The 21,224-nt window shown below is 47.8% G+C and overlaps 10 protein-coding genes across 10 annotated transcripts; 5 read left to right on the plus strand and 5 right to left on the minus strand.

The window, feature by feature from the left end:
• Positions 1 to 743: 743 nt before the first annotated feature.
• PPTG_13803 (hypothetical protein) lies at positions 744 to 2,676 on the plus strand. Its single transcript, XM_008910209.1, has one exon. It carries the CDS (start codon positions 953 to 955, stop codon positions 2,573 to 2,575), a length of 1,623 nt encoding a protein of 540 aa, XP_008908457.1. The 5' UTR covers positions 744 to 952; the 3' UTR covers positions 2,576 to 2,676.
• Positions 2,667 to 4,286, minus strand: PPTG_13804 (hypothetical protein; the record flags this gene model as incomplete). Its single annotated transcript, XM_008910210.1, has 1 exon — positions 2,667 to 4,286. One exon carries the CDS (start codon positions 4,284 to 4,286, stop codon positions 2,748 to 2,750), a length of 1,539 nt encoding a protein of 512 aa, XP_008908458.1. The 3' UTR covers positions 2,667 to 2,747.
• A 1,135-nt stretch (positions 4,287 to 5,421) lies between these two features.
• PPTG_13805 (hypothetical protein) lies at positions 5,422 to 6,943 on the minus strand. Its single transcript, XM_008910211.1, has one exon. It carries the CDS (start codon positions 6,791 to 6,793, stop codon positions 5,492 to 5,494), a length of 1,302 nt encoding a protein of 433 aa, XP_008908459.1. The 5' UTR covers positions 6,794 to 6,943; the 3' UTR covers positions 5,422 to 5,491.
• Positions 6,944 to 7,068: 125 nt separating this feature from the next.
• Positions 7,069 to 8,190, plus strand: PPTG_13806 (hypothetical protein; the record flags this gene model as incomplete). Its single annotated transcript, XM_008910212.1, has 8 exons — positions 7,069 to 7,256; positions 7,344 to 7,386; positions 7,448 to 7,508; positions 7,562 to 7,637; positions 7,701 to 7,745; positions 7,812 to 7,896; positions 7,960 to 8,030; positions 8,109 to 8,190. The coding sequence occupies 8 exons, from the start codon at positions 7,069 to 7,071 to the stop codon at positions 8,188 to 8,190; spliced, it is 651 nt and encodes a 216-aa protein (XP_008908460.1).
• Positions 8,191 to 8,991: 801 nt separating this feature from the next.
• On the plus strand, positions 8,992 to 9,752 carry PPTG_13807 (hypothetical protein; the record flags this gene model as incomplete). Its single annotated transcript, XM_008910213.1, has 3 exons — positions 8,992 to 9,331; positions 9,406 to 9,530; positions 9,717 to 9,752. The coding sequence occupies 3 exons, from the start codon at positions 8,992 to 8,994 to the stop codon at positions 9,750 to 9,752; spliced, it is 501 nt and encodes a 166-aa protein (XP_008908461.1).
• Positions 9,753 to 9,995: 243 nt separating this feature from the next.
• PPTG_13808 (hypothetical protein) lies at positions 9,996 to 10,455 on the plus strand (the record flags this gene model as incomplete). The annotated part of the gene is made up of 2 exons (XM_008910214.1): positions 9,996 to 10,074; positions 10,163 to 10,455. The coding sequence occupies 2 exons, from the start codon at positions 9,996 to 9,998 to the stop codon at positions 10,453 to 10,455; spliced, it is 372 nt and encodes a 123-aa protein (XP_008908462.1).
• Positions 10,456 to 10,544: 89 nt separating this feature from the next.
• Positions 10,545 to 11,139, minus strand: PPTG_13809 (hypothetical protein). The gene has a single exon (XM_008910215.1). It carries the CDS (start codon positions 11,107 to 11,109, stop codon positions 10,624 to 10,626), a length of 486 nt encoding a protein of 161 aa, XP_008908463.1. The 5' UTR covers positions 11,110 to 11,139; the 3' UTR covers positions 10,545 to 10,623.
• Positions 11,140 to 13,114: 1,975 nt separating this feature from the next.
• On the minus strand, positions 13,115 to 14,021 carry PPTG_23392 (hypothetical protein; the record flags this gene model as incomplete). The annotated part of the gene is made up of 2 exons (XM_008910216.1): positions 13,115 to 13,337; positions 13,999 to 14,021. 2 exons carry the CDS (start codon positions 14,019 to 14,021, stop codon positions 13,115 to 13,117), a joined length of 246 nt encoding a protein of 81 aa, XP_008908464.1.
• Positions 14,022 to 15,523: 1,502 nt separating this feature from the next.
• PPTG_13810 (hypothetical protein) lies at positions 15,524 to 16,866 on the plus strand (the record flags this gene model as incomplete). Its single annotated transcript, XM_008910217.1, has 2 exons — positions 15,524 to 15,637; positions 15,700 to 16,866. 2 exons carry the CDS (start codon positions 15,524 to 15,526, stop codon positions 16,864 to 16,866), a joined length of 1,281 nt encoding a protein of 426 aa, XP_008908465.1.
• Positions 16,867 to 17,539: 673 nt separating this feature from the next.
• Positions 17,540 to 19,897, minus strand: PPTG_13811 (hypothetical protein; the record flags this gene model as incomplete). Its single annotated transcript, XM_008910218.1, has 1 exon — positions 17,540 to 19,897. The coding sequence occupies one exon, from the start codon at positions 19,895 to 19,897 to the stop codon at positions 17,540 to 17,542; it is 2,358 nt and encodes a 785-aa protein (XP_008908466.1).
• Between the last annotated feature and the right edge of the window lie 1,327 nt (positions 19,898 to 21,224).

The following is a 21,224-nucleotide window of genomic DNA, read 5'->3' on the forward strand; positions in this document are numbered from 1 at the left end:
CCCTTCTAGAACCTGCACATAGCATCTTTCTGCCAGTTTGGCAAATCAGTATGGTCCCTTGCAGCAGCAATGCAAGCCGACGTGCATCACATGACGAACGCCATCTTCTAGGCATGCTTAGAGCGAAGCTGGGTGATGCGGAGGCTCCCGAACGCTCGCTCACCGCATGGAAAGATGGTCACGGAAGTTGAAATGGTTAGCGAATCATTTCGTAAAATGAAATGTCCACCAATCATAAAAAAATATATGGTCTATCAATGAGTGTACATAGATTTTAATTTAACTTGTATAAGTTTACAGTAAAATGCACGAGTGGCATTTTACACCGTGTTTTGCAACCGCAGATCGTGAGAGCTTCCTATTATGTAAAACGAATTTCCGCCCCTTTTTTTCGAGAGATCTGATTAGCCAGGATGGCATTCAAGACGAAAAACACCTTTTAAAATTTTAATGGTTTTTTTTTCGTCTGAATGTCATCCCGGCCAATCAGCAAGAAGCAGAACTCTTAGCACTTGAACGACATCGAACTTGTAGAACTTTCAAAGGAAATGTCGCTTTCCGATGGCATTCAGACGAAAAAAAACCATTAATATTTTATTGGGTTTTTTTCGTCTGAATGCCATCCTGGCCAATCAGCATGCGTACCGACGAGATTTTGGCACTAAGTTAATAGGGTTCCTTAAGTATCCTTAAGAAGTAAGATGTCTGAAGGCTTTTCTATTGGCTACATTTTGACCAATTATAGAGTATGCGATTCTATTGCCTCGTCTGGAAGAGGGAAGTCTCTCCGGGTGACCGTGGACCGCGGAGTCTGCTCGGACATGAACCTCCCGAAACCTCGACCGTCTGCCAGACCCACGCCCATCCTTCCCCGTAGAACCATTCACAGAATCGACCAGCCCATCGGAATTCCAGGCACCACGACAGTCAAGTTACCAGTAACACAGTCGCCATGAAATCCGTCTCGGAGCTTTTCGGTGACAAGAACGGCATGGCCATCACTGCCGCAGTAGCTGTGAGTCTTGGCCTGACGTTGCTACTACGCAACTCGAAGAAGAGCACGTCCGCCGAAGCTCGGAAACTGCCACCAATGCCTACGACCACGCTCCCCATTCTCAAGAACATCCTGGACGTCGGTGGTCATGCCGAGCGCTTCCACGACTGGCTGAACGAACAATCCATCGAGTTCGACAACCGGCCGTGGATGTTCTCGATCCCTGGCCGTCCAGCCACCATTGTGATCTCCTCGCCTGAAATGTTCGAGGACGTGCTGGCCACTCAAGACGACGTGTTCCTGCGAGGTCCTGTGGGCCAGTACATCAGCTACGACATCTTTGGCAACGGTATGGTCATCTCCGACGGTGATCCGTGGTACTACCACCGTAAGACAGCCAGTCATTTGTTCTCTATGCAGATGATGAGAGACGTCATGGAAACGACTGTATGCGAGAAGTTAAGCGTCTTCTTGGACGTCTTGACCATCTACTCGAAGCGTGGCCAGGCGTTTAGTATCAAAGAAGAGCTGAGTCACTTCACGATGGATGCTATCGCTAAAATCGGCTTTGGAATCGAGATGGATACACTTAAGAACAGTCCAAACCGCGAAGAGGACCACGAATTCCTCAAGGCTTTCAATGAAGGATCAGTGGCTTTCGGTGTGCGTATTCAGTCGCCACTTTGGCTTTGGGAGCTCAAAAAGTACTTGAACATCGGGTGGGAGAAGATCCTTATGGATAACACCAAGATCATGCACGACTTTATCCGTAAAGTGATATTGGACTCGATGAACAAGAAGGCGGAGCTTGCAGCTAAGGGCGAAACGATGGAAGCCAGAGATCTCATCACCCTCTTCATGGAGAAGAGACTGAAGCAAACCGAAGACATGCATATTGAAGATGATGATGCTACTATTATGCGCGATATGGTCATGACGTTTGTGTTTGCTGGCAAGGACTCGACGGCTCATAGTATGGGCTGGTTCATCGTCAATATGAATCGTTATCCTGAAGTGTTGCGCAAGATCCGCGAAGAGATGAAGCAGAAGCTGCCTGGTTTACTCACGGGGGAGATCAAGGTCCCTACACAGGAACAGATCCGCGATCTTGTGTTCTTGGAGGCTGTAGTGAAGGAAAACATCCGTCTTCACCCGTCCACGGGCTTTATCGTGCGTGAAGCCATGCAAGATACGACTCTAGTCGACGGAACTTTTGTCCAGAAGGGTCAGACTCTCATGGTCTCGTCCTACTGCAATGCTCGCAACAAGAAGACGTGGGGTGAGGACACGCTCGAGTTCAAGCCTGAGCGGATGATCGACCCTGAAACGGGCAAGCTGCGCGTGCTGTCTCCGTATGTGTTTAGCGGCTTTGGATCGGGTCAGCACGTGTGCATCGGTCAGAAGTTTGCCCTGATGGAGATCAAGTTGGCCATGGCTACACTTTTCAGCAAATTTGATATCAAGACCGTCGAGGATCCTTGGAAGCTCACGTATGAATTCTCGCTTACCATCCCGGTCAAGGGGCCTCTGGATGTTGAAGTGACGCCGATGACCCCGTTATCGCCTGCGGCTTCATCATAAGCTGCAAACGTTTGAGAAGGCACCGAAAAGTATGACTGAGCACTTTTGTGAATGTAATTGAAGATGAAACTCAGAGTAATATTTTTTGTTACCACAGGATTATTTTTCAGTCTTTTTTTTTACGTCATTCTACGCTACAAAATGTAAGATGTTTTTGATCTCCAACACCAGCTTAGCAGCCTACTCCACTAGGCTCACCACTGCAATTGCCCGTGTCACCGGTCACCGTAATGTCCGAGAACGTCCAGCCCGAAACTACGTCGGGGTTCACGAGAATATCGTAGATGTCATTAGCCGTGCCGGATAGACCTGAAATTGTGATGTCAGTGATCTCGACCTTACTGGTAGCGACACCAGTGTAGCCACCCTCCGATTTACTGTAATCCGAGTGTATCACAATGGCGTTTTCGACATTCGACAGCGTGTTGTCGGTGTAGGTGGCGCCGGTGATCGTCCCGTACAGATCGATAATCGTCTTGATACGAATGCCGTTGACACTGTCCACGATCTTGTTGTTCTTCACAGTAAGCCCGCTGACAATGTCCGATTCGGTCACCGAATCACCGCCAAGTGAACCGATCGAGATACCGTGACCACCGCTGCAAGTATTGCCCGAGAAGGTGGTGTCGTTGCTGGACTGCATGGCGAGACAGTCGTCTTGGTTGTACACGGTGCAGTCCGAGATCGTAAGTCGAACGTTGCGACTCAGATCAAAGCCGTCCGTGTTCTTAGCAGTGCCATCACCAGCACTAGAGTCCAGAGTCAGACCCGTAAGCGTAGTGTCTTCGCAGTCCAAAATACTGAACGTACGATACGGCGAGTTCTTGATGTTGAAGTTCTCGAGTGTGGACGACAGGACCTTTTTCAGACGGAAGAACACGGGCTTCGAGATTGACGTGCCTTTCTCCCAGTACCAAGATCCTTGACCATCAAGAGTGCCCGATCCGGTCACTGTGAGGTCATTGCCTGTTAGTAGGATCAGTGGGCCATCCCATTCTTCCTCCCCGAATGTGGTTGTACCCTCGAACGTAATGGTAGCACCGTCGGCGATGTCTGTCAGATCAAGAGTGACCCCCTTGGGCACAGATAGGTCACTGATGACGATGCTGCTGCATGAAGACACATCTGTGCCTTCTGAGTAAGTTCCCGACAGGGTGCAAGCAGCGGTTGTGGTCGTATTGGTGTTACTTGAATCCGTCGTAGCAGCAGCGCTGGACGACGCTGCCTCAATCGCTTCGCTGGAAGTAGAGGAGGATTGGCCAGTAGTCTCACTAGCAGCCTGGCTGGAGTAGCTAGCCTCCGTGGACGTGGCGTAGTTTGCACTGGCAGCACTTGAAGCCGTGGACCCGTACGAAGAATAAGTCGTCGAAGAATATTGCGTGGAGACATCGGATGATGAAGCAGTATACGAGTCTGTAGAAGCCGAAGCCGACTCTGATTTCAAGAGCACGCTTGAGTCGTCGGCTTCTGCACCAATGGAGCCTGCGCTGGTAGCGGTAGCAACCGAGGCATCAACAGCTGATGCAGCCGACACAGGAGAAGTAGTAGTAGAGGAGGTCATCTCCGCGCTGGACCCAGCCGTGCTTGTACTGGCCGTTGTAATTGAAGGCGAAGTTTTAGCGTTGCAATTGGTAGCACCTCCTTGGGCCTGGTTGGCCACAGCAGCACTTGCCAGAAGGAAGAGGACGGTGGCGGGGTAGACGAACTTCATGTCGTTCTACTTTGCTCTTGAGGGCAAATATGAAAATGGATCGGAGACTCTACTCAGTCGACATTTTCCTTCCACCAGAGCCCCCGGGTCTCGGATCTATCATAATAATCTTGGCCGTCACTACCGCCTGCACCTCGTGAACAAATATCGTGGGCTCCATTTGTCATTAGAGATATGAACGGCACCAGCAAATGAACTTTCGTCGATGATGTGAAGACACGACCTGACACACCTTACTGTAGCAAGTGCCGTGTGGCAGGCCATGTTTACCTTAGCAGTTTTGATAGTCGATCCTTCGTAAAAAAAAAAAAAAAAAAAAAAAAAAAAAAAAAAAAAAAGGTCAAGCCCTGGGGACTCGATTGTTCTGTGCCTGGCGACATTGGAGATATAATCAAGTAATTTGGCTCACAGTAATCTTAGAGAATCGAGAAGAGTCTGACTCTGAAGCTCTCCCATCCGGTATTGGGGCATGAGTCTCCGTTCACAGAGTATCCTGAATTTGGTGAAGCCTGAGCCTTTAGGCACCGGCGCTTCATTGTTGAGATCTACGCTGCTGGTTACCCCCACCAGCTGGAAGCTACAATAGCTTTGGGTTAGGACTACTAGAGCCCTCCACTCGTGTATTAAATGAGCTCCAAACACACAAAAGAAAGCAACACTAGGTTTATCTTCTTACATCGGATTAGAGCTGTGGCAGTAATACAATTGCTTTCTTGGAGCCCTTAGATCCGCACTCTAGAGTGGCTACCACCTTAATTTGTCGAACTGCACACACTGCTGCGAACTGAAAAACTGTTCAATGTAGCGCCAGCAACTAGCGCGCGAAAATGAAATCTCTTGCGTCCGTGCCTGGTCGAACGTCTTGTGTCCTCTCAGTCATGCTCGAAAATACTCATAAATTCTTCAAGTTTGGGCAGGACGAAATGATCCAGGTTGCTTCTCCAGCCACGTGATACCTTATATCAATATTCAGTGTCTTCAATCGCCACCCGATGAGAGAGACCATGCCAGTCCTCTGTGTATACGGAAATCTACGGAAATCGGGAGATGATCATCAGAACTAACACAGCGAAATTTCAACTCTGACAGTCCTTGAAGGCCGGGTGCATTAACTCCACTTGAATGGAACGCATTTTTGTTTGAGAAACATCACGTGGATACTTTGAAGTTGGATTTTTCCAATCAACAATTTAGTTTTTTTTTTTTTATTGAAACGAGCCCCAAGCAAAATCATTTTCGGGGGCATCTGGCTTTTTAGTATCAACCGCAACTTTAGCTGGAGCTGATCCAAATGCGAACGGATCATTTGAAGCAGGAGGAGGGTCGTTTGGCGTGGCACCAAAGGTTCCCCAGCCACCACTAGAAGAGGGGTCCACGTTCTTCGGAGGTGTGGTTGAGGCCGAGACTGTGCCTAGCTCTCCCACCGTTAGCGCACCTTTCGATAAGGCAAACGCAGGATTCTTTGACTCCAACCCTCCTGCAAATCCCGGACCGCTCGACTGCTGAATAATGCTTCCAGCTGCAGACCCACCCGCCTTCACAGCCACAAGACGTCCGACGACATCCGCTTTCTTTGCCATCAGTTGGGCAGTTTGGTGTTGCAGCGCCATCAGCTCCTGCGTCAAGATACTTGTGGCCTTCATCGGATCTTCTCGGCTTTCACCTTGTGCCACCTCCGACGCCACACTCCTCATCTGGGCATCAATCTGCATGCTTTGAATCTCCTGCTTGGCTGCGTGCACATGCTTCTGCAGCAAGTTTCTCAGATCATCCAACGCATCCAGTGACCTCGCCGAACTTGGAACGGGGAAGCCCAGTCCGTCCACCTGGTCAGCAATACGCTCCACACACGCGTGCAAGCTCTGCAACGCTCTTGCCTCAGACTGATCCACCTTAGACAACACTTCCGCTTCATGTTGTTTAGTACGAATCTCAGTATTCATCAACTCACTCAGTGACTTGGCGTCCATTAATCGGGCTCCAGAGGTCACAGATGACGTAGCAGTGAACGAAATAGACGCATCAGTAGCCCCCATCAACCCCATAGAAGGAGGAGGCACTAGTGGCGTGCCACTTGATGCTTTAGATGTGTCCGAGTGCTCCTCGGGGCTCGGGAAGTCAAAGCTCTGCTGCCTTTCGGGTGTCAGATCCAGCGTCGGGAACAAGTAGTTTGGGAACTTGGGAGGGATCTTAACCAGGTTACGCTTGGTCATGCACACAATGAAGTGCATGCCCATGACGAACTCCGTCTCGTTCATGTGATCGTGGTCCCGGAGCAGTTGTAGCTCCTTTAAGCGAGCATAGAGTTCCTGCACCTGCTCCTCACTGAGACTGGACTTGCGGAAGAACTCGAGTGCGGCGTCGCGGGAGATCAATGAGCCATGGCCCCCACTCAGTTTGGCGAAGAAGGCGCGGTAGCGGTTGCCCTCAAGCTCGATCATAGTATAGAGCTGTTTGTCTAGTTGGACATCGTCCGATGGGGGAGCCGGGAACGACGCGAAAGACATGAGTTGGGTATGCAGACGTGAAGGAGACCCTTGAGGAGAGGATGTAGACGCGTACGAGCGGGTGTAGCCTCTAGGAGACACAGCAAGAGCGACGCAAGGACGTCGACGCGGTCGGATGCGATCGAATTCGGAGCTTTGCTAACTGCCGTCAGGTTAAGTACGAGTCATGTGGACTACATCACTCGAACTTCAATTTGGGTTAGAAATACACATTTTACCATTTCTAATTCAAAATTTGAAACGGTTGCACTGTTGAAGCGCCAAAAACGAGGTCAATGTCGGACAAGAAGCGACGAGGGCAGCGGCAGGATGCAAGAAACGAGGGAGTGAAGGCCATTGGATTCCAGGTCCGATCGGCCACAAGCGCAGCTGGCACAGGTTCCACCAACCACTTGCTACAGTACTCGACGCGCTCGTGCTGGAGGAGCTACGTGAGCCCCAAGGAAACGCTAGTATTGGCGCTGTGAGTGGTGACAAAAGTGGCATTTTTTTTGCTGTGAGGAGAAAGTTATACTAACGGTTACTTGGTGATTGCATGCTGGCTAAATAGAGAGACAAAGACGCTGTTGTCGGAAATTCGGATACTGAATAAGGTAGGAGACGAGAAGTTGGAATACTTTTAAGTCTAGTGGGATGCTGAGTGTTTTGTGGTAGAATGCGTGTGTCGTGAGCGTGAGTGTAGCGGTGGAGAACCGACCAAGATCTTATATTCATGGTACGTCATGTGACGGAATGGTTATCGTGTCTGCTAACGGTGGGTTGATGCAGTAAAGCGAATGGAAAACTTACCGCACAGTCGGGAGGTGAGGATGATGTTGCCATTCTTTCCCTGCAATTTCGTCAGGTACATTTAAGCTGTCACATTCTTGAACGATCGATATACGCTGACAAAACGCTGCGTTCACAGACTTGAGTTTGAACGGGAAGCGCTGCCTTCAATCGCCGTTTACGCGTAAGATATGTCTCTAGTACTGATCGAGCGACGATGTTGCTGATGTTATGATATTGCAATGCTCAGAATTCAGCCCCTGGGGGTTCCCAGCGATGACATTGAGGCCGAGTGCGGATCTTCTCTCTGCACTGTGCTAAGTCATACAACCGAGGTAAGTGGCTTGCTAAAGGCAGTTGCGTCACGTTATCTGACATTGAATTTTTGCGTCTGGTAGAATCTTTTATTCGGGTCCTCTTTACGCGCTAGCCAACCTTGCATGGACTGCCTAAGTGACCATCTATCCGGGTTCGTGATACAGTGTCATTCATATTTGCAGTATTCAGAAATGTTGCTAACACTGTGTGTGTTTTTTTGCTTTGTCAGCTCTCCCGAGTGGATGGCAAAGCAACGTGGATATCTATTGGACGAAAGAATCGCGCGTTTAGAAGCTGCATTGTTCAACTGAATTCTTCGATCCGAAAACTACTAATATCAAGAGCTGGTCGAGAGGGGAACTACCGGTACCATTCGGCAACATTTCAATAACCTCGTTTTGGGTGGAAACGCTATCCATTGTTGATTTGGCAAAAGAGTGATGAGGATGAAGGCCGGGGACTCTTCTAGAAGTAATTACGCACGGGGACGTCCAGCTTGCTTAAATGGTTATGGTTTCATTTGGTCCAGTTTCTCCAAAGTGCTGATTTGTTGTGGAGAAAAAGCCACTGCTGTTTGATGGAGTGAAAAAGAGAGCAAGCCCCCTTCTCTTTGCAACTTCCGTTGGTCGTAACAGCTCAAGCAAGCAACTTGGAAGGCGCTATCACCATCGTAATGGCCTACAGTTGGGTTGCTGTCATGACAGTTGGAATTTATGATAACAATGTCATAATAGTTTGATATCTAAGCTGTGTCATGCCAGTTGAAATTATGGGATACCGACGTCCAAAGAATTCTTAGAAAAACCACAACAACAAAAGAGCAAATACCCGGGAGCTTTTTCTTTAATTTGCTATCGAGTGGTGAAATGGGTCCAAGATAACAGTGGCTTGCATGGCGGTGAAGAATGATTTTCTCGCGATTAAAGAGTTCACCTCGGGTGAAAGCAGCAGAGGCGAAGTTGGCGGTGCTACAAGAGAAGATACAAAGCATGAGAATTGTCAGTGTATCGGCTACTGACTCGACCGTGAATGTAGCTGCGTCTAAGCCCAAGTCAGCCAGTTCAATTTGAGCACACGCGACTGAGGCGGAGCTGGCCAAGCTGCGAGAGCAAATGGGCAAAAGGAAGCTCTTGAAGCTCTCGTGCAGAATCGGCTGGTGTAGCCATGACGGTGAATGCCACACGGTTTTTGAGGATAACGTTGAGCTTCTAAAGAGAAGATTGGCTGCTGTGGAACGTGAAGCAACTCAAATGGAGCACTTTAGCGTCATCCGAAGCGAGATGGAGAGCAGAATCCAGAAAGTTGCGAAGGAAATTCAGCTGAGTTATGCGACGACGAGTACACTTGAGCTCGTGATCGTAATGGACTATACGGGATCGATGGGTCCTTGGAATGCTGAGGCTAAAACTGCGATCATGTCGATCATTGACAATGTGAAGAAAGACCACCCCTGTACAAATGTTCGGGTAGGGATTTATCGCCTATCGTGATTTTTGTGATGGTGATAAACGACTGCTGACCTTTAGTATCTCGAAATCTCATATCTTCACTCAAGGCATTTGGAGGAGGCGACGGCCCCGAAGACATGCCCGGTGAACTTGAAGCAGCATTAGCGATGCCTTTTGAAGCTGAGGCGAGACGAATTGTGCTTGTAAGTGATTCATTATGTCACGGGAGAAGATTTAGCGATGGGGCGATGACAAAAGATATCTCTTTCAAATTCAACGTAACCCAGATATTTGTGCTCAAATGAGAGAAATGGCGCGTCGAGGAGTTGACTTCCATTTCATTGAAATTCAACCAAGCTTACACGGCGAAGATAGCGGCCATCCTTCAGGAAGAATTCGACAAAGCTAAAAGTCATGATAGATAAACGAAGATTCGAGCGAGTTTCTCTGTCGAAAGCAGGAAATGCAGCTCGTTTTGCGAATACAGTTCGATCGTCGGCAAGCTCTTCCATTCAGCAAGTAACGAAAGAAGCGTGCTTGCAAGCTCCCAGCTTGGTGTAGACGCTACTGACACTTAAAGAACTCATCACCCCACAACAAAACTATCTCACGTGCTGGAAGGAGACGGCGAAGAGGAAAAGGCACCAAAAGTTGTTGTGCCTCCCGAAATGAGTCCATTGGACTGGGGTAAACTTGGTGACTGTCCTGAAATCGAGGCTGTCCTCCACTCGCTTCATTTCCGGCCAGGTGAACCTGTTGACTGGAACAACTTGGACCTAAAGCACACGCAGCAGGATACCAAGATACGCTTAACGCAAAGTTGCTTTTGCGAAAGGTGCCGTGAGATCGGCGCATACACTGTATGTTTGCAACATGAACACGTATCTGGTCGCCAAGTGCTACTACGGTAAGGCTTCTCGTATAGCGTCGACATCGAACCACTCGTCACAAAACGATGTGAAAATGCAGATTGTGGCCAACGTCTTGTTCTCTGGGTCCAATAGCGTGGAGAAGGGCGTAGACTTTACCTTTACTTGCTGGTACGAGATTAAGAACCCATTGAAGGCAGGCTTGAGCCCTACGATGACGATGTTCACTGCCGAGCCGTACATCGATGGAGAATACTAGAAGTACAATAATAACAATGACTAGACGCTGGTTGTTCAGTGAAAACCGGCGGCTGATACGAACTAAAATCAAATCAAAACAACTCCATTCGACTCAATCTTGTGTATTCTCGTTCTGGTTTGAGCAGACGATGGGTGGCGGCACTGCCGATCAAGCACGAGCAGATATTTACTGAACAACTTTCCAGCCTTTGTTTCGGTAAACTCGATAGTTCTGGACGTAATTTAGCAGCATTGCTGCAACATCGGCGTTGTTCATGTTTTCTCCCAGTTTCAGCTTGATGTCCTCCATTCTGTACTTGTTCCATTTCTTAAACATGTCGCGCTGGAAAGCCTTGTTCTGAAGCATTTTCTCGATAGTTCCCGGGGAGACATCGTTAGCTAGCTCCTTGGCCGCTTTCTCGTGCCTCATGGTGAGCCATTTTTGGTACCAATTCTTGAACATGGTCTTGATCCATTGCTTGGCATCGGACAAGTTGATGGCGCGTTCTTCGACATTGTTATTGTCGCCACCAATGTTGGTGCTGTAGCCGTTGGCATTTGCCGTGGAGGTTGCTAACCTTAAGAGTCTGGACTTGTCAGAAGCAGCTAAAGTGGTGCTGACGCCTGCAATGACAACGACAATTACCACCAAGAGAACGTTGGCTAGACGCATTGTTCTCGACGGCAGGGAGCACTGGAAGACTGACGAGTTGAAAAGTGAGGTGGACAAATCCGGTGGAGATCTCAAATCGCCGCCCAGAGCCGTTTTTATCCAGACCAGCAGATTACGTAGTAGTTTACTGCCGCCATGGAACCGTAAGCACTGCTACTACTTGTAACAAGCAGTCTACGTTGTATTAGCATTATTTAGGATGGGTACGCGGTCACTTAGAACTCCTATCGAGCATGCGTTATATGAAAGGTTTTATTGTTTTGGTATTAGGGGAAAAACCAGTTGATGTCCGCCGAGATCATTTCACAGACCCATAAGTTGGGAACGGCTACCGCAAAATCACAAAGCTTTGCAGGTATGGAAAGCTGACAGTCTCTGCTATTTTTTGATAATTTTTTCATCTCTCAACCAATAAGAATAAGAGAATAATCTGGTGCTGAAATTGATTCCTCAAATTCAGTCTCGATCAGTTAAGGGCCGCGTTTAATCTTGATTTTAGTAGCAAAATGACAGTTGGTGGCGATGTTTGCGCGTCTGACCCACAGCGATTAGATTTCACATGAAACTCAATAATCTTCGACCTCCACGAATTAGCATAGTGTCTTTATTCATACAGGTACCACCGTTGAGGTACTTGATGAGTATCGGTCCTGACCCGAGTCATTATTAAATTTTAGACCTAATTGAAATATCCATTTTTACCACCAATTTGAGAAATACTATTTTTACCTCAAAGTTGAGAAATACTAGCTCAGCTCAGCTCACAACGACGATGGCTCGGAGCTCGGGGGTGTCCATTCGCTCTTGCGCTGTTGCAGCAGCGGCTGTGACCCCAGCCCAAGCAGAACACGATTGCACTGTGCAATTTCAGATCGAAGAAAGCGAGAGGGCGACAATACAGACAACATTGGAATCGCGGCCAGTCAATACAAAGCGAAAGTACGACCGATACTAAAACTAGTTTATGCAGTGGTGCGCAGGAAGAAACTTTCGAAATCGTGACACAGTAACTGGTGGGAAACTTCATCTTTTCCTGTCTAGTGTGTAATAGGACGAAAGTCGAAGAAAAACAACGATAAAGTTATCGGAGGATCTACTGTTTATGAATATGTGAATGCGATTGTCGATCTATACAACCAGCAAGTCACCCTGCGTACGAATTCTAACCTGCATCCCAGAACGACGTCAGTCAAACAGCTCATAAAGAATGTCCGAGCTCAGTCGACACAGACGCGAAAAAAAGAATTACGAGGACAGAGGAATAGGATCCTTAGTAGACGGCTACTCTTCTGCCAACCAATTTCAACAAATTTGTGACACTTTTTTAACGTTGGATGATTTACGAAGGCCTGCCGCCTTTCTTCTTTCTCGTTTTGGGCTGTTGCGTGGTGAGAATGTGCGGGATTTGGAGCTAGCTGACATGTTTTTGCAGAAGCTAAACCGGGAGGGGTTTCAACCTTGTACTGCTCTAGTTTTACTAATTTAACATGGCAAGACCAACACTTTTGGCAAGTTACAGCATGTCGGGTACATGCGTAACAAAGATGTACACGTTTGTCCAGTCGGAGGTGTAGCTTTGTATCTTTCGAGCTTTTCCATGTGAAGCAAGAGTCATTTCCGTCGTTCAAGCAAGCCAAAGACTGGTATAATATTAAGTTCTTACGAGGCCGACAGAGAACTCAGTCAATTACATATACTACCCATAAAAACAGTTACGAAGCTGTGTTCGAACACCTCGGTCTCACATTTTACAAAAAAACATTAACCGCCAACAAGGCGTTCGACAACTTGAGGCAGCCGACGTGGATATATCGCAAACTCGACGGCACGGTAGATGGGGTATGGACAACTGCAAGGCAGTCTATAGCGCCCCACTTGCTCGCGAAGCCAAGCGTGCTCTGTCTGATCATCCCGCTCGCGCACGTTTAGAGCGAGCTACAGTTGATCCCCACTAGATTTAAAGCGACTTGTTTTTTCTGAAGTCGAAAATTGCCAAAAACAATTTTTAGACCACAATTGGGAAGACAATTTGGCTGTACGGGGTTTTCTCAGGCTGCTCCAGTACCTTAGAGTTGTTCTTTTGCAAGATTGCGCCGTTATTTTCGATCATCTCCCGCGTCGCATTCGCGAGCATACCATCTTTGGAGAATCCTTTCAGCAATATAGGACTCAAGCCGGTGCGTCCAGTGGCCAATGTCCAGTGGAAAGAAATCTTCAACTTGCAATGCCTTTATTATCGGAGCACATTACTACTCTAAAACAATGAATAAATTAGACTCTCATCACACCGAAATGCTACAGCTTCTCAAAGAAACTCGAGATAGCCTTACCTCGATGCAGCAAGGAAACATGACGTTTCGTTTATTGCCAGTGGGGACCCCCGGCAAATCTGATGCCGCTGATCTTGAATGTCCTGCAACAAGCGAACCGAATACTAGTACACTCAGTAAAACTCAACTCACCAATACCAACATACCGCCAAATTACTCGATGAGCAGAGGTATCTCAACCGTAAAGGAACATTGGGCTGAGCGGCACGATGGCGTCGCAGACAAACCATCTACTGAGTATCTCCACGTACGATACAAAGTGACGTCAGTCATCAAAGGAGTCTAAATATTTCTCAAGACGCCGCTGTGTAAAAAAATACGTACAGGATCTAGTAGATGGAGGGCTTTCAGTCGAAGCCGCGTTGGAACAAGTCGTTATGGAACGCGGAAGAAGAAGCATTGATGCTTTCAAGAAATCACACTATTCATTTTTATATAATTAATAAATATTTAGTTTAAAAAAATTACCACAGTGGTAATTTGCTGCTGGTGGTATTCTGTAGCTGGTCACTGATATCGTTGTCGGGAAATTATGTCTACAGCCCCCGCCGACTCGCACGCGGGTGGCAACTCAAGCACCATCTCAATGGCCTAGTCGTTGGACTTGGGTACTGTGTCGCCGTAGTGTCTAGAGTCAACCCCTCTGTCAGCTACGGCGTCACTGAGGTGTACACAGACTACAATGTTATAACATCTCCTCTGTTGACGCCAACTCCGTCTGTACGATCGTGTACGCTGACTCCGATCTCTACCGCTTTCCAATAGGTTCCAACAGCAAACGTCTTCAAGCCAAAAGTACGTGAGCGCCGTAGAATCCTCAGCACCTCGATACCTTCCATGACAGACACCGATATCACCTCCTTGCACGCCGTACTCACCACCTCCGTGGCCTTCGTAGTCAGTATGCTGTATACACAGCAATGTCAAACATCTCCTGCGTCTGCATGCGCGACGACAATTGATGGCCACAATATTTGATGCTTTTTCTGGCCAATAGGAAGCGTAGTTCTAGGTCATGACCTGATTATGATATCTTGAAGATATCAGCCTTTTTTTTTTTTTTTTTTTTTTTTGCTGTTACCTACGCATTTCAGGTCTCAAGGTCAGGATCCAGTCCTGACTCTTTTGCTGGTACTTCATAATATAATGTCAATCGCGACCCATCGCGTAACGTTGTTAGCTGCTGCTATGGCAGCTACAGACTTCGGAGCATTTCTATGGCAGCTACATGCCAAACAATAAAAAAGGTATATTTTTGTATGCTTCGAATGCATAATATTGTAGATAGAAATGCGAGAAACAAGTACTATAGTGCTGGAGAGTGAGAGAAGATGAGCGAACTCCTACAAAACATTCCTGCTGTAGCCAGCTCTTGTCTTGCTGAGGGCCCAGCCAAAGAAATCAGCGCGTGACTGCCAAGGCAGCTCGCGTGACCACATCTTAGGGAGGGCGCTGTGTATTTCAATGCATGCATGTGCATGATCAGTGCTATGCGCAGTGTCTGTTGGTGAGCCATGGCATATTGCTGGATGCGAGCTCTTTTTGACACCAACGGTTTGCGTGTGTGTGTTCAACATCAAATCCACAGATATAGATTGAAAGGTTTCGTATTTAGTGTTTAATTACCAATACAAGATTGATACTTGAAACGAGATGATATCATTGGTTAAATTTTGCGTCGGCCCTTAACTGGTTTTTTCAGTCACAATCGTCAAATAATCTTAGTGCAATTCGCACGGCGAATTCCATCCATCTATACATGTATGACTCGACCGATTGTATACTCTTGGCGGATGGCACAGAGAATAATCACTGCTCTCAGTAAAAGAAGATTTTGTCTTCAAATTCCCTTTCATATTTTGTTCTCATGGAAGACCCAGAATACATCAAACCGATACAGTTGTAATCGATCCCTTTGTAATTCATTGCTGCTCCGCAAAAGAGAAATTTGTCGACACTTGAAATCTCGTTTTTTTTCTGGTTTACACAGCTTCGTCATCATTGTTGTGTGTAAAACTCCTTCACCGAACCGTCAATCTCATCTCACTCTAGAATCCCCAACCAACGCCTCAAACCAAGAAACGATGGGCTGCCGTCCGATGTTTTTGCTCGATGCGGGTGAAGCGAAGGAGCTAATTCCTCTCAAAATTTTATTCGCCGTTCACAGCTACTGCTACTCTCTGGTCGCGTATCTACCGGTGCGTCGAAACGGACACGAGGCCAATCTCTTAATATTGACTATCTTGTTACGAATACCTAGATCTTCTTTGAAGAGTCCAATTTCTCCAAGAGTCAGATCGGCATCCTGCTCGCTATCCCATGCCTCTGTACGATCATCGGGCCTCCGATGTGGGGTGCAGTGGCTGATGCATTGCATCGCCACAAACCAGTACTCGTTATGTGCCAGATAACGTCAGCGTTACTCATTTTCGCGATCCAATTCGTGAGCTCATTCCCGCTCATGTGCGTGACCGTATTCGCGGCGTACTTCCAAATGGTTCCAACGCTCGCATTACTGGATCTCGCAGCGATGAAGCTTACGGGTCGTCATGGAGGCGACTTTGGTAAGCAGCGCGTGTATGGTGCCTTTGGCTACGGAGTAGGCGGCTACATTTCCGGTATGATGGCTTCAGCTGTCGGAATCGAGTGGTGCTTCACAATGATGCTGGGTGTGTCCTGTATTACGTTGCTATTGCTGGCCCTGTACATTCCTGCGGGATACGGAGATGACAACGATCAACCTCCACAGAAGGGACTCCTGCGAAGCAGTGTGAAACACATTATGCGCCGTCCAGACGTGCTCGTGCTCTTCGTCGTCGCTCTTGTGGCGGGTATCAGTGGAGGCTTTATCGATTCGTGCTTATTTCTCCAAGTGTATGATCTATCCGACGACGGTGCTACCATTGTCAGCGTGTTCGTTGCCGTGCAAACGTTGTCCGAGATTCCGCTGTTCTTCATGTCCAGCGTCATGATTCGGCGGTTTGGCACTACTGGTTGTCTTGCCATCGTCATGGCCGCTTTCTTCACTCGTGACATTGTATACACATACATGGAGGAGCCATGGTACATCGTGCCACTCGAGATGCTTCACGGAGTTACCTACGGGTTGCTATTGGCGTCATTAACTACCTATATCTATGATGCATCTCCGAAAGGGGCAACTGGAACGATGATTGGTCTGCTTTCAGCGTTCATGCGTGGTATTGGGGCTGGCATTGCATCTCTCGTTGGCGGCTACATTTACGATGGTTACGGTGCTCGGACAATTTGGAAGATTGGCGCTTTCGGTCTCGTTCCGGCTTCACTTCTTCTTATTGGTGTATTTGAATTGCTGGCTCGCCGGCAAAATTCGACAGAGGTGGAGAAACATCTAGTGGATGAGATTGATTCTTCCTCTGAGATGAACAAGCTGTCACCAATCCAATGACGTGTAGTAGTATCGAGGAATCTCAAGAGGAGGATTGCATATTATGCACTTACGCAGCATATATAATACTAAAGAAACTCCATGAAACTGGATAAATATTCCTGCTCGATGTTAGTATTAATATTTGTCGGAGTAGAGGCAGCTGAGTGACGACTGAGTGACGCATAACAAAATATCAATTCAATCAAGTGGAAGTTTGATTACTACAGTTAGCATTCCGTAGTTCGCACTGTGCGTTCACTATACTGGGATTTGCAAGTTGAAACATGCAGATCATAATTAGATCAAAATAAATTTATGTGTGCATCTCTTACAACCGAGCGTGTACTATCAAAAAACTACCAAAAACCACAGTATAGTAATTGTCTCAATCGGAGCTCATTGGCCAACGCGGCCGCATACGACCTGGTAACTTATTACGCAAGTTTAATATGTAAAAAGAAGAAGAAAAAAAAATTGCTGCCTACGCAAATTCCGGCTATCATCCCGAGACCAACATGGTTAGGAAAGAAAAGAGATTTGCAAAGGAGCTCACGAATAACATAACTCGCAGGCAATACCAGTAATAATTACCACAATTGGTTTGAGCACTTTTTATCATCAAAAGTAGATGGTAAAAGTAGCCTTGTCTTCACTTTTCGACGGACAACTCACAAGCCAGTGTTCCATCCCCTCACCACGGCTCCTCCAGCGAGCCGAACGGGTAGTCTCCAGTGCTCAACGTGAACGTGGCACACAGTGGGTTTACCACCGCCGTCTCGTTATACACGTCACAGTCCGTCTCCGGCTTGATGGCTACGACGTAGTCGCAGTCCTCCGCTACCCTCTTGAGCCCGTGGCCCATTTGAGGGTAATACACGCTCCAGTCGTCTGCCGTTAGCGCGAAGTTGACAGTCTGTGTCTGTCCAGGCTCCAGACTGATCTTTGAGAATTTCTTGAGCTGCTTCATCTCTGGCACGTTAAGCGAGCGATATGGTTGAATCAGGAACAACATCACGGTCTCCTTGCCAGCCATACTTCCCGAGTTCGTCACATCCACCGACACATCCACCGACTCGCTTGAAGACTGGACAACATTGCGACTCAGGCGAACCGCCGAGTATGTGAAGTTGGTGTAGCTCAAACCAGTTCCAAAGTCCCATTGGTTTTCACAGTAGAATGCACCGCCCTCTAAACTGTCCTGGCACATTGACGAAACCGGGCGATTGTACGTCATCTCGACGTTTGCCGGACGCTTCGGGTAGGTGATCGGCATGCGTCCACTGGGGTTCACCTTGCCGTACAGAATTTCTGCCATGGCTTGGCCCCCAAGCTCACATGGTAGTAGACCGTTCACCACCGCGTGGACGTTTTGCGGGATCTCACCAAGCAGACGTGGGCGTCCTTCAAACAGCACGACAATCACTTTCGTGCCAGTAGACGCCAACTCCTTAATGTATTCGACTTGTCCCGCAGGAAGCGCCAGGTTTTCGATGTCTCCAGGCTTCTCTGCGTACGGATCCTCACCGATCACAGCGATCGTGTATTCCACCTTGCTTGCCATTTCTTTAGCCACAGAAATATCGGATTCCGAATACGAGCCGTTCTGGTTGAGACCGTTGAAGTAATTGACTCTGTAGTCTCCCACGATCTGCTCAATACCTGATTTCACCGTGATGCCGTGGGGCAGGTGTCCGTCTTGATCAGTGTAGCCCTGCCAAGTGGTAGTCCACCCACCACACTGGCGACCGATACTGTCGGCAGCGAAGCCCGTGAGGAAGATCTGTGCACCCTCTGGAAGAGGAAGGGTACTGTCGTTGTTCTGTAGGAGTACGATCGACTCGCGGGCGAGCTCAAGTGCGGCTGCGACGTCATCGTCATTGCCGACCAATGCCAGGTTCTGCTCGCCCGGCATGGGCGTATCATACAGTCCCATCTTCAGCTTCATCTTGACCACACGCCGAGCAGATGTCTTCAGACGTTGCAAATACTGCGGGCTCTGGGCTAGCAGTGCTTTAGTGTCATTGACAAAGCTGATGTCATCGGGAACCATGCTCATGTCCAGTGACGTGCGCGTCAGTGACAACCGAACGGCCTCGGCGTAGGTTCGTGCAGTGCGGTGGAAATCTGTCTGCTGCTCGATCTCGGCGTAGTCTGACACCATCATGCCGTCGTAGCCCAGGTCGTCACGCAGCAGAGCATTCATGAGTTTACCATTCGCGATGGTTGGGATACCGTTGACCGAAATGTAGTTCTCCATTGCACTGATTGCTCCAGCTTCCGCCGCAGCTTTAAATGGTGGCAAGAAGTAGTTCAACAGGTCGTAGTCCGTTACCTGCGCTGCATCCTTGTCGTGTCCTGAAGGGGTCTTCGTGTACGCGATCCAGTGTTTCATGCACGCAGCAGTGTGATTGTTACTCTGTAGACCACGGATGATAGCGTCGCCCAGTACTGAGTTCAAGTACGGATCCTCGCCGAACGTCTCAAACGTGCGCGCCCATAGCGGGTTACGCGAGATACCGAGAATCGGTCCAAAGACCCACGGCATCCCAGCCGCTTCCGAGTCACGACCCGTAACGCGGCCCATTTCGTAGACCAGGTCGGGGTTAAAGGACGCGCCTCCGTTGATCTGCTGACCGAACAGAACGGCACCTTCGACCCAATTAGCACCGTGGACCGAATCGACACCGTAGACGATCGGGTGGCCGCCGTTCTCCTCCATTGAAATGTCTTGGATCTTAGTGATACGCTCGCGCCACTCGTCTACCGTCCAGGTGTAGGTGCCGTTCCTAGGTCCGGCGGTGAATGGACTTGACATGTACGATCCCACACGTAGTTTTCCATACTCGCGAACCTTGTCTTCGTCGACCTGAAGGTCATCCGTTAGAACCATGTTGATATGGAGTTGAGTCATCTGTCCGATAATGTCTGCCTCCGTGAACGTGGCCATGATGGCATCGGCGCGTTCGTCCCACTTGTCTGCCAAGACGGTCGAGTGAGCACCGCGACAAAGTGCCGCGTAGACAGCGGGGATGAACCACGACTTCAGCATGCAGCCTCTTAAGTGCGTTCGGTACTTGGTCTTGGAAGAGATGGTAAATTGAAAAGTGAATTCATCCGCTGAGCCGAGAATGGTGCGTAGAGGCAAGATACTGTACACGCATTATTAATACCGTAAGGATTAGATTGTCAATCTTATATTTGATGCGTAGATTGGGTAATAATTTTGTACGTCACTTCGCAAGTTCAACATCCCTCCAGGAGCTACATTTCCAAGCAACCGTTTTTGAAGAGGATCGGAACCTGTTCTTCGCCGAAAACGCATCGCTGGAAGCGATTGGCGAAGGGGAGGAGGTTCATATTTTTGATTCAAAACCAAAGGAGCCAAGTTCTTGTCGTTGAATACGAAATAATGCATAAGCAGCTCTTTTCATTTACTACACAGAGTTATCTTTAATGTTATATTCATTCGTTGGTAAGGAAAGGTGACGTGGTGCAAAGTACCACATCATCATTCATGACGAACCATACATAATCAATGGCCACGCCAATTGTAAAGCAAATTGTAAATCGTCAATTCGACAGTTTGTCTTAATTAGAAGGCTTCAGAGCGAAACATTGTCATGGTGAGTGCATTACACTTCTGGTTTTGAATAAGATCTCTCAGTTTGGCTCGGCGGTTCTCGATTGAAAGAACGACGTCATTTGACGTTAAAATGGTGCGTGGACTAAGTACATCGTACTTGCACCAATAAAGCTGAAGTTCAATCACTCAAAGCGGAATACTTCGAGCCATCAAAGGTTTGTGAGCGCTACAACAATAATCTCTGTTCACGTGGTTGCAGTTCCATTGGTGCAGTTCTCTAATTCAACTTCACTCTTGGCAATCAAGGCTACTTAATAATAACAGTATACGTCGCTTTTCTTTAGCGAGGTATACTACAATAGTTTTTAACGATATACTGAAGTATGAAACTCACATTTTTTTATTATAGTTGACGTCTCAACGGATTAGCTTCTTTTTTAATCGTAAACCCGAATTTTGTTGTGAACGGAAATCGTGTATTTCAGTCAAACTATTTTTAGTCCACCAATGCTGTGGCTTCATCACGCATCAAATAAACCTAGATTCTAAGTTTCAGAGTAAATAACGAGTTTAATTGTAACTGTACCCAAACCAAATACATATTCATGTTTCGTTCGAAGTGACTCCGAAATTTAGCAAAACTCCTTCACCTCAATTTCGAAGGCTGGGGCTTCCTTGTCCTGTGTCTGCTCCGCAGACGCCACAGCTCCTTGAAAGTGCAATTCAAACCATAATAGTAAAAAAATGTTTTCAATTGGTTACTTGTCGCCCGTCGCCAACAAATTCTTGTTTT

This window comes from Phytophthora parasitica, assembly GCF_000247585.1.
Source record: "Phytophthora parasitica INRA-310 unplaced genomic scaffold supercont2.37, whole genome shotgun sequence".
In the NCBI taxonomy this organism is placed as follows: domain Eukaryota; phylum Oomycota; class Peronosporomycetes; order Peronosporales; family Peronosporaceae; genus Phytophthora; species Phytophthora nicotianae.